General features: G+C 42.1%; 1 protein-coding gene across 1 annotated transcript; it reads right to left on the bottom strand.

Annotated features, from left to right (window-relative positions):
* Positions 1 to 1,320: 1,320 nt before the first annotated feature.
* Positions 1,321 to 5,451, bottom strand: LOC149195579 (uncharacterized). The gene is made up of 2 exons (XM_089407963.1): positions 3,997 to 5,451; positions 1,321 to 3,000 (listed from the first exon to the last, which is right to left on the bottom strand). Exons 1-2 carry the CDS (start codon positions 5,449 to 5,451, stop codon positions 1,321 to 1,323), a joined length of 3,135 nt encoding a protein of 1,044 aa, XP_089264089.1.
* Positions 5,452 to 12,550: the final 7,099 nt, after the last annotated feature.

Genomic DNA, 12,550 nt, shown 5'->3' on the forward strand with positions numbered 1-12,550 from the left:
GATAACTACTCCAATGATACATTTTAACTTCTTATAGAATACAAATTACCAAGTATCTACACTTACAAAATTTCAACCATCAATATTAGTAGAGCATTAGAGATCACAGTGAAACAATGACACATGAGACATCAAATTTTTCTTAGGACGAAAACCCACAAGAGTGAAAACCCGATAATATTTCCTTATGAGAAATTGTTCAATTCAATCAATTTGTACATCTGATTCTTCTAGTCAAAATATCAAACCATTGACCACATTCAGTGCTTAGTCAAATCAAGTCAAAAGAGAGAGAATCAACATTTTGCTCACTGGGCAATACTGGTCAAGGAGCCGAATTTTGACATGCAGTAGCTAGTCAAAGGTCAAAATTTGGTTATGCATTAGCTCAAATAAACCTAGTCAAATCATTGTTGGAAATACGAAGAGGGGGGTGAATCAATATTTCTCTTCAATTAGTATTTTAAACTTCACAGAGCACTAATTATTATTAACGATTTATCAACATAAATCAATATCACATGAACAATAAACAACACCATTCAATAATGCGCAATATCAAAGACAGTAGACACCAATTTTTTTGGTGGAAACCCTTCTGAGAGAAAAACCACTGAAAGCTTCTTAATATATGTATTTTCAAGATTACATCAATAGAAAGCTCCAAATTTCAAGATTCTCCACCTACAACTGAAAGGATGCTCCAACACCCTAGTTTACTAGCTCCAACTGGAAGGACATCCAATGCCGTGGTTTACAGGCTCCCACATGAAGGATGCTACAACACCCTATGTAGGCTTTGACCTACCCTAGGACCACCCTTCCACCCTAAAGAGTTGTCAGGATCCAACCTGAAGGAGACTCCAATATCCTTCCTTGCACCACCTTGCCACCTTGATCAGAAATATTCCACTTTCCCTAAAGGCTCCAACTTTCAACTCACATCGGCGGGCCACATTTCGTATATTTTCAGTATAGATACCCCTATGCTCAATATAATAAATGATCATCAAATAATATGCTGAATTTCATCGTTATGTAGCATTTTTTTTTCGTCTGGAAAAATCCATAAATATTTTCTTTAATAAGCAAAAATTACATGAGAATGTATCTGCTTTTTACAAAATATTGACAGTTTGTGCTGTTAATTTGCATTACCACGCAGGGTAAGCTGTCTGTGCTGTTTACAGTAGCCTGTTCGTCATATATCAAGCCAAAAATATTTTCAAAAATTTCAGTATAAATCTATATATATACTGCTGTCATATATAAGCGGTTCCTTTTATGCTGTTAGATGACCCGAGGTTGGGTATCCCGGGTCTATATACGGACGGTGGAAATTTTTTGTTCCTGCTGGTCTTTGATCTCAGTAATCTCCCAAATGCCTTTGTCCATCAGCGCTGCCTCCTTGGATAATTTGTCGGCACCTTTGTTATGTTCCCTGTAGATGTGAGAGACAGTAATATTGTTAAATGCTGATTTGAGAGCAAGAGCTTCATGTAAAATAATGCTGAGAGAGTGCATGTGACATGTAGCTGTGCCATTAATCCAATTAATGATGATCTGAGAATCCCCAAATATATTGATGCTAGTGCAGTGGTGCCTCAGTGCAAAGTGAAGTAAGTGGCGAAGAGTGATGAGTTCTGCAAAGTTATTGGTACCGACACCCAGACCGGCCTTGATTCTGAATTGATGATGCTCTGATACATATAGGATGATGCCGCCTCCGCAGCTTTGCAAGTTAGCAGCTCCATCGAAATATGCCCAAGGTATACTTGGATCGATGGGAGGGGGTGGAGCAGGTTGACGAGATGAAGGAGGAGGCGGGTCAGGAAGTTCCCTCAGGGCAGATATAATACCGGCCTCAAGCAATGGCCAGTGAATCGGCTTGTTCTCAAATATCGCGCTGTTTCTTGTTTTCCAGATGGACCAGTTAACAATGATGGGGAGATTGATATTTTTAGAGCCTTTGTTTTTCTTTTCCCATTCTGTCCATGCGTTGATGAGGTTAGTTCCGACCCAATCACCAGAGTAATTTATGAAGGGCTTGAGGTTTTTCCAAAGGTTCAGAGTCGAACGACATTTCAGAAATATGTGGTCTGTTGATTCCGAATCCTCTTTGCATAGAACGCACCATGTAGGACCATGCTGTGCCCTTTTCATGAGCTGTTCTCCGGTGGGAATTTTATTCCGCAATATGCACCAATTGAAAAGCTTAGATCGGGGTGATGCGGAATGCTTCCAGATACTCTGCCACCAACTAGCATTGTCCTCAGGTTTTTTGTGAGCGATAAGCTGTATGTAACCTTCCTTGGGGGTGTATATACCGTGATCTGTCTGGTTCCATACTAGTTCATCCGGGCCCTCTATAATTCGAATGTGTGATTCGATCAAGGCTTCTCTGTATTCTTCCCAGGCTGCATGCCATCTTCTAGGGAGGTTTAGTTGGTGCGCGGATTTCCATGCTTGATGGAAGATGTCCGAATGGTCATGATCCGCAATCTGTGAGATAACCTTGATATTTTGTGCTGAGAGGTATGCCACCAGATCATGTGGAAGTATATGCCTTCCACCGCTTCCCGTCCAAGGGTCAAGTCCAATCCTTGCGCTGTTCCCTTCTCTGATACGCCAAACCAGGTTATCTCTGATGAGAGGCAGCGAGTGTAATAGGGCCTTCCAGATAGATGAAATGCCAATTTTATTCCACTCTGGGAGCCTAACCCAGTCGATGATGCTGAGGGGCCAAATGTATTTATGGAAAGTGATTCTGGTCCATAAACTTTGGGTCGTCAGAAGAGCCCAGCCCATTTTCCCTGCTAGAGCTTTTGCAAAGATAGGGAGCTCCTTCAACCCCCATCCTCCCCATTTCTTTGGTAAGGCAATCTTGTTCCAGCCAATCCAGGCAAAGATACGCTTGTCTTGGTTGCCAGCCCATAAATATCTATTGCATAGTTGCTGTAGTTTTTCCAGAATATTCCGAGGTATCCAAGCCAGTGCCATCTAGAATACCGGAGTGGCTTCAAGTACGGATTTAATCAGGGTTAATCTCCCAGCCCTGGATAGATATCTGTGGCTCCAGCATGCTAGCCTTTTTTCTATCTTTGTTACTAGCCATACCCAATCAACAATCTTTTGACATGTCGGCTTTAGCCAATATCCCAGATATTTAAGGCCTCTGTCCAAAGGCTGGGTGGTAAAAGGAAAAGCCTGTCTAGCCATGTGGGATTCGTTGGCTGAGGTTCCAACCATGGTGATAGTGGACTTCGATCTGTTTACTTCCATACCCGTAGCTTTTGAGAAGAGACCTAGGATGCGAGTGAAGGAAGATGTGTCCTGTATGCTGCCATCCAGTAGAATTAAGACATCATCTACAAATAGTAGATGTGTGAGGAAACATTCATCCGTGATTTTGAGGCCTCTGATAGTCCCCTCCCTTTTTGCAGTGATGATAAGCTGGCTTAGAGCTTCTATGACCAGTAGAAAGAGTAGTGGCGAGAGAGGACAACCCTGTCACAGCCCTCTTTCAGAGTGAAAGAAGTGTGAGGCGGATCCATTGATCAAGATACTGAAGGTGGGAGAGGTGATGCATGCCATGATCCAATTGATTAGGGCAGGGGGGAAGCCGATATGAATAAGGATCATCTTAATATATAGCCAGCTGACTCGGTCAAATGCCTTGGATAGGTCTATCTTCAGCAGAATACAATTGAGGTGTTTAGTCCAAATGGAGTGTATCGCTTCTTGGGCTGAACCAATGGCTTCATGGATCTGCCTATTTTCCAGAAATGCAAATTGTTGTGGGGAGATATGTCTAGACAGGATAGGCTTGATCCTATTGGCAATGATCTTAGAGATGATCTTATAGAGAACATTGCAGAGGGATATGGGGCGGAAGTCATCAAAGGAGGATGGGGTGTCTGTTTTAGGAATGAGGGCAATGAATGTGGAATTAATAGCATTGTAGAGACTACCCGAGATCCTACTTTCCTCAACCACCTTTAGTATATCTCCTCCCAGGAGATCAAAGAAGGCAATGTAGAACTCTATAGTCCAGCCATCCGGTCCAGGGCTCTTTTCCTTTTGAAACCATTTGAGAGTACTTTCCAATTTTGCCATAGTGATTGGTGCTTCAAGACCTTCAGAATCCTCCTCATCAATGAATCTAGGGAAATGTGTGGCCACATTGATGATTTCCGCCAGATTTGTACCTGCAGGGCTCTTGTATAAACCTCTGAAGTGTGTAGTACCCAGATTTGAGAGCTTGTTAAAGGAATCCGCTAGTCCCCCATCAGGAAGGGGAAGGTTCCAAATGGTATTTGCCACTTTCCTTCCTTTGGCAAAGTTGTGGAAGAATCTAGTATTCTCGTCTCCGGCTTTAAGCCAAGTTGCTCTACTGCGAAGTCTGATAGATTCCTCCCTACCCTTTAGAATATTGTTCTTCTGGTTTTCCAGTTCCACCAGACGAGCCTTGTCTTCCTGTGTTATGAACCCCAGATTTCGCTCGTCCAGAAGAGCATTCAATTCTTCTTCCACTTTATTAAGCTGCACATCTTCTCTAGTCTTCTTCTCTTTTGCCCAATTGATCACTATATGCTTGAGCCCAGTGAGGTTTTTAATGAATCCCCTTGCCATCGAGGATTCTCGGTCGATGGGGTGTGCTCTCCAGAATTCGGTGATCAGATTTGAGAAGCTCGGGTCCTGAAGCCACAAGTGATTGAAATTAAAAGGAGATTTTGGTTTCTGATGCGGTCCCAGGATTTCCATAACGATAGGGGAGTGGTCAGAGATACCCCCATTGCTCACCCACTGTTTATATGAGTGCAACCGTTGAATCAGAGGGCCCTTCAGCAGGAATCTATCCAGCCTGCGTGCCAGTGCAGCCGATCCTACCCTTCTATTTCTCCACGTAGGAAGGGGCTTCTGCATAGGGATATCAATGAAGTCATGCTGATCCAATAAACGCCTCATGAAATCAGTGATGGGATCAACTTGGGCCGATGAACCCCATGACTCACTGAATCCCAGGGAGAAGTTCAGGTCTCCTCCTAAGATGATGTGATCAAGTGTCAATAGGTTACAGCTGAGAAGATGTCTCCAGAAATTTTCCCTCTGTTGACAGGGCCCATATATGTTGACAATACGAAGGGAGAGGCCAAGGTCAATAGAGAATATGTCTACTCCCAGGTAACCATGACCCCCCCAAGAGGAGTCCAGTCTGATAGAGTTGGGATTGTATCCTAACGCCAGTCCACCCGATCTGCCCATGGCATCAGTAGCTAGGAAGTTCCATCTGGCCCCCATGGAGGAGAGGGATCGAGTAGTAGACTCTGCAGATCCAAGGGTTTCTTGGAGGAGAATGATATCAGGCAATTCGACCTCAAAAAGTCGTTTGAGGGCTAGCTTTTTTGGGGAACTAGCCAGGCCCCTGCAGTTGAAGGAGAGGCACTTCATGGGGGGCCATTCTTAGGGGGCTTTGATGCTCTAAGGACCCCATCGATAGTGGCTTGGCGCCCAGCTGCCACTTCCGCGCCAGCATGCCTAATGGCTTTGTTAAGATACGATTTGCGACCCCAGGTAGAAAGGAAACCAGGGCCAAGAGGGAAAATACCCAACCCGGAAAGGGATTCAGTGACTTCCAGATGTGTGGATCGGGGTCGAAGGGAGTATGAATGGGATGGGGTCGTTCGAGATGATGATGGCGAGGGGGGCGGAGATGAAAGGGGCAATGAGGGCGGAGCAGTGGATGTCGTCGGAGGGGGAGGGGGAATAATACACTGAGCCATGGAGCATGCAATAGAATTTACATGTGCATAAGAGATTTCAGATGAGTTAGAGAGAAGGATAGGAGAGATACCCGACACTTGCGCGGCCGCTGCTGCTGCCCGAGCCCTAGTCAGCGGAGGCGAAGGCGGGGCTGTCTTGTGCAGGTCCGATTTCTCTGATACACCTTGAGGTCCCGCACTGCTTTGGGGTGGACGAGGGATGATTGGGGGGACTCCACTGGAAACTGCTGGTGTAGATTTTGGAGATCCTTCCTGACTATTGTTCAATGGACAGTCCTTGAACAGGTGACCCACTTGGTGACATCGGTTGCATCTGAAAGGGACGCCTTCGTAATCCAAAATCTGCGTTCTGCTAAATTTTCCCCATCTCAGAGTCATTTTTTCTTCTAATCCCTCCCGGGTGTCCAGGTGAACCAGGATTCTAGCTAGGATTCCTTTATTGGTCTCCTTGTAATATCGGTCGTGATCCAAATACGTTCCCAGCACATTCCCAATCCTAATGAAAGCTTCCTCAGTCCAGTATTGTAATGGTAGCCCCGACAATCGCACCCATAGAGGGCCAGCTCCTATTTGTTTGCGCTCCGGATAAAAAAGAGGGCTCCATCGCTTCAATAGCACAGGTGCCAATTCTATGTGCTAGTACTGTGCCAGTACAGTGTCCGTGTATTCCTCTTTTGCGAAGTGGAGAGAGAACCATCCCCTCGGGAGTTTTTGTACTTCCGGCAATTCTGTGAATAACGCACCCCAGATTTCTTTCACCCATAGTTTCAATCTTTCCACCGAGAAGGTACGCCCCCGCACATGTCCAACCAGGATCGTTCGAGCCAGTGCCATAGTCTCCTCAAAATTGGTGGGGTCACCGAAGGATACTATAATGTCTTTTACCGTTGCTCTGATGCACTTCGATCTCTTCTTCGTGCGAGGTGCGGTCGGATGATCTACGAGTGGATTAGAGACCCCAACCCCAGGGGAGGGTTTTGTGGGCTGAGCATTGAGGGCCGGAGTGCTGAAACAACCCGAGGGCCTGATCCCTTCTTCTTGCGGGGGTTTTTCAGCTGCTGCCCTAGTCTCAACTTGTGCTGTGGTTTGATCGATTCTCGGCGATGATAGCAGATCGTAAGCCAATGAGTCTGGTGATAATGAAGATAGAAGAAGGGCAGTCCCTGGCGAAAGAGGCGGGGCTTCCAGAGCGAGTGAAGTGGGGGGTGGATCGGGCAGGGAGACCACAGGTAAGGTGTCCTGGGTGGCGGAAATCTCAACAGCTGGTGTGGAAGCCTCTTTAGGGTTTCCAAATATACCAATCCCTTCTAGTGGATCCTCAGAGTAATCCACGAGATCCGTAACTCCGAGGTCCTCCATATCAGTCAACCCTCCGATAACCGCAGTCGCTTACTGGTGACGGATCCTAAACCCGATCCCTATTCAGAGCTGGCCGTTCCGGTGAGGCATCACGTAATCCTGCGGCTCCTGCGGCTAGGGTTAACCTAGGCCCTTACGATCGCGATGCACAAACCCCATCAGATCTCCTCCCAAAGAGCCGGTTCTCATCGTTATGTAGCATTATCACAAAGTCGTTAACAAATATAACAACTTCTTTATGTTCAAGTATTAAACCCTAGTTATCGATGTAGTACTTCGACTTCTGCAACTGAAACCTTGACTTCACAATGGTGACGAACACTGCTCATCACATAGATATGTTTGTTAACAACTCTAGTAGTGGTATGTCCAATCCACTAACAAAATGACCTGCACCACATCTTCTTTGGCATCACATTCCTGTAATACTGCAATTGATAACACTGTTGACTTGTGCCCACGAGCACAAACTTAGATTCCACCAATCAAACCTATGGCAAAATGTAAGTTGTATACCTCACGAGCTTGGGATCATAGGATGCTGAAACAATATGCTACAACAAAACCTTAGCTTCCCATACCAACTTTATCACCTACTATAGTGCACTTGCAGAAATGTACTTTTCATACAAATAAATCAACTCCCGAGCTTGTTGTCAGCACCAAGTCATCAAACTTTCAACCTCTTATATATGCATCCAATGACTACTATTACAAGATTTAGCAACATATGGTTGTCATTTCACACTCATCAATTCAACTGTAGGTATCTCTGTCATGCAACATAAGGATGCTCAAGTTTTGGACACTGTTTTCAAAGTCTATGATTGATAGATAATATAAAACATATGTAACTTAATGCCTTTGGATTTAATCACTGAAGATTTCTACAATATATTTGAATAATTAAACTATTTCTAATGTTGAAGTATGTCTTTTTGTGTAACTTCAAAGTTTCAAAAATGGATGGCTTGCATGTTTGAGTAGTCCTTCAACAAATTGATTATGAGTCCACTGTTGTACTGAAGGCTTCAAGTCTGATATTTGATCCATATCGACAAGATATCACATTCCAAAAACTTAATGAAGTATCCCTTTCAAAATAGCATGTTTTCAGTCTCAAAGGGCTAAGAGTCATGCATAAACCTTCATTCTGTAAACCCTCATTTAGACCGCGTCCAAAAATAATCTTTGATTAGGGATCAAAATTTCCAGCTAGCGAGGTGTCAACAGAATTGCTTCAAGAGACCAAAAACATTACAAAGTATTCCACATAACTTCTTGTCCTTTCTTGATATGAATTTCTTCTGTCACCAAGGGTCTAGAAACTGGTTTCAATGCTTGTTTTATTCATCCTCAAGATGAATTCTTCGAACTTTTCTTAAGTATTAAGGCCAAACAACATCTTCTTAAGATCCTATCAAATAAAAATGACACCCTACACACAAGGATAATGTATAAGGAGCTTGAATACAACTTCTTTGGAATAGAGACAAGTTATAAGATTTAGTGACAGGGATGTAGTGTAAGTGTTATAGGATAAGTGACCTAGAAATAAGAAATAAAAAATTACATAGGTTAGTGTAAGACTCAAGGTTAGACACAAAGTATAAGCTCAGGCATGGGTAGGACAAGACTAGGGAAAAAGCAATAGTTAGAACTAGGGTGGAATTGAGGACAAAAAGACCTGAACAAAGGGCTGGAACATGGGATGAACTAGGGCAAGGATAAGATAGGGATAGAAAGTTGAGGAGACCAACAAGGATGAAACAAATGCTAGACAAACTTTTCTAAACAATGCTAGAGCTGTTGAAGAATCTAGGGCATGCATAATTAGGGTGATTCTTCGATACATGATAACAATTTGTGAAGCTTTTATAAAATTTATCTTAGATTGATATTTACAACATTATTAGTGTGTAAGTGTTATCTTCATCAAACTGCTATAAAAAATAAAAGAGACAAGAACACAAATGTTTGGCTATTTTCCAGGGCCAAAACCTCTCCCTCTTGGAGAGGAAAACCCATGCGTAAATTCTTCTTATAGAGATTCCATTGATGAATACCAAGACCATGACCCTTGACACACTCTGCCTCTCCAAGACCAAGACATCAATCCACTTGTTTGAACACTGCTGAGATCATAATATTGCTGCACCTCTCAGATTATTATTGCATCTTCAAGAACTTTGTCACTGCTTTGATGAGAGAATTATACACCATGATTGTTCCTTGAGGCTAAGATGATTTCTGTACCTTGAGATCATAACTGCACCTTAATGTATTGTAAGATTATGATCCTTATATCTTACCTTTGATGAGACTGACACTCTTCACTGAGGTGATCACTATTTATTTCATCACTGCATATTGGAACATCATCTAATACTCCAAGCCAATGTTGTACAAGATGTATGTCACCGAGATCTATATACCAGGACTGCTGTGCGAGATCCATCAAAAAAGTCCCTTCGTCTGAGATCTTCTTCATCCAGCCGAAACTGATATCACTAACCTACAAGACCAACATTTATAACTGTTATGATCATAGCAGTAGTCACTGCTCTTGTAGCACGTCAAGACTGCTGCAAGTATGTCGAGGTTTTATATTATCATGTAGACTTACTGAAATAGCATAGATCTACATAACTGTAATGCTACTACTAACGTGATATTCATTGAGTCATGACAGGCTGAGGATGATTCATTCACTGCATCCTTATCCGAAGTTATTTACGCCTCATCTATCCGAGATAGATGTGCCCAGATCACATACATTCTTCTCTGCTTTCTTCATCCTAGGATACTTCCTTTAGAACACAGGTATACATAGTATTTTAACTCATTGTGGTGACACCATACATGGTTGATTTATTTCTCCATGTATCGAGGTTGTGACTACACCCAGAACCCAAACAAGGTGCAGTAAAACCCTACTGCAGCTTGTCTTGACATACGAAAAATTTCATAGGTATTCGAAATCGCGCTGAACCTTCATGGGTATTTATAGTGGTCATCCATATATGCAAGTTGACATCAACTTCTGAACTGATGTGACCCTTTCTTCAAGCTGACATGGCATATATTTATTTATTTTAATTCATTTTGGAGCTGACATCATATTCCTTTGTTGTTTTGCTTGCAAATTTCAATGAGATTTCTCTTGGAGGATTCTTCTTAGTCTTGGAGGGATGGTTTGACATCAATACATTTTACATAGGCTATTAAAGAGCTTCTCCATTCATGACATGACTCTTTGACATATAAACAAAATCCTAAAGACATCAAGAAGAAGTCTTTGACTTAGTTACACTTCTTGCTCATGAAACCCATGTAGCAAGATTACAAAAATAATTTTCTTTTATTACATCAAAAGGTCATGTCTTTATGAATACTAAACCTAGTTACACTTTCTTCAACACTCGCTCTTAACTAGGGAGGTATTCATAATGGTACTTAGTTATTCTCAATATGAAGAATTTCTCATAAGAAGAATCAGATTTGCAATCCATCTATTATAGCATCATTTAAACCAACATTGTTTCCATTTATCAAGGCCTTGACTAACAACTCTATCTCTCACTTATATCAGAGCACACAATGTTGGCGAGACCAATGACTAATAAACACACATCCTCATTGTCTCTCTTAGGCTTATACCCACCTGGGTGTTCTCTGAGTATGCCATACTAGGACTATTCTCATCTTGGGTTCCCAACCCTCAAGAATATCAGTCCTCTTGCCCACTCTTGTCTTGGATGACCTACCACATCCTCAAAGAGTGTCAGATGCTAGATGATTACACAATCCTCCATTCTTTCTTCCAAACTAAAGACAAGAATGTCGTGTCCAACTCTCTCTCTTAACCAGGGGCGAGTTCCAAGTTTTTGTTTACTCAGAAACTTGCTCGAGTTCCTTTTCTCATAAGAACTTCCCAGAGATCCCTCTTACCCAGGGACTCTAAAACGAGTGCTTTATAGGGTCTTCTAGTTGACTGACAATTCAAGACTTCAATGTCATCAATTTCTTCACATGTAGGTTTTAGCCATGCATCACTTTCCTCCGTCATGTCATTCCTTCTTTTCCTGGAAAGTATCCTCCTTGGATTTTACATCTGGGGCTTCCTTCGTAGGCTCATCTATATTCACTTTCCTTAAACAGTGATTTATTTGGATCAAAAGGAACATAGTTGTGATATCCTTCACAACTCCCCTTTCCTTGATCCTGCACACATACCTAGAATTTTCCAATAGGCCAGACACCAAAAAAATTACATATTACCTTTTGGTGATCACCTTCTTCTAGTGACGTCTTCTTGTAGGTATCAATCATCCTGTATACATGTTGACACATCTCCTGATGATATCTGTTGTCAAGGGTCCTAATCTTTTCAGACTTCCATCAGAGTCTTCACATCATTTCGAGAGGTTTCCTGGTCAAGTCTTCTTGATCCTCTGGATGTTGACTGCCTTCGTCATGGTTGCATGCTTCACAATCTATTCGATCCTCATACCTTTCATTCCCAAGAGATTTCATAGTTCTTCACTTATCATAAATTACCTTATACATATTATGTTGATTTCATCTAGACTAATGTCTTTCTGCATCCTTTCAGAGGGGGAGATCTATTCCTTTTGATCATGATTGATCCATTTTATTTGCAACCACATATCATGAAATTACAATATCAAATGCAAGTACGAATACAATCATACATACCTTATTTTCCTTTAGGTATTTTTCTGCAGCTTCCTTGATTGAAAAGATCTTCATTCCCTTAGTCTGCTCCATTCTTCTTGTCATTGAACCACCGACTCATGAGTTCCAATAGTTGGAATTTCTAACGATACATTTGATTCCTTCCCGGACTAGGAGATCCTCCACTTAGATCTATATCAGAGATTCCTTAGGATCTAATATATCCCCATCTGGAAAATGTTTCCTTTGACTTGAATGACTTCTTCCCTTTCTTCAATGTATAATGAGATTCCCAAGAGATATGTTCTTCATGATTCCATATGAGCTCTTGATGCCACGATGCATCTTACTATGTTCATATCTACAGGGACTTCTGATAGGATCCCTTTGAGCAGGATACCATCTCATCCATAGTGGAGATCCATTACTCCCTCTTTCCCTTGATCCTTTCCTCAGCTTTCTCCATCTGTCAGGTAATCTTTCCATACTACTTATCTGTATCCTATCCAACTTACCTTTCTCTATCTGACATAGAGACCACAGATTGTTGATAGACGTAACCTTCTTGTTTATGGACATCTGTTACCTTTCTTATTAATATCAATATCAATATCAATGATGATTATTTTCCCAAATCTCTCCATTGATATTTCATGAAGATATTTGTTCACTCTTTGGCGCCTTTTTCACTTTATTTCAAAGGGTATATC

The sequence above is a fragment of the Pinus tabuliformis genome, chromosome 2_2 (genome assembly GCF_031772625.1).
Source record: "Pinus tabuliformis cultivar Carrire ecotype Pingquan chromosome 2_2, CPIR1, whole genome shotgun sequence".
In the NCBI taxonomy this organism is placed as follows: domain Eukaryota; kingdom Viridiplantae; phylum Streptophyta; class Pinopsida; order Pinales; family Pinaceae; genus Pinus; species Pinus tabuliformis.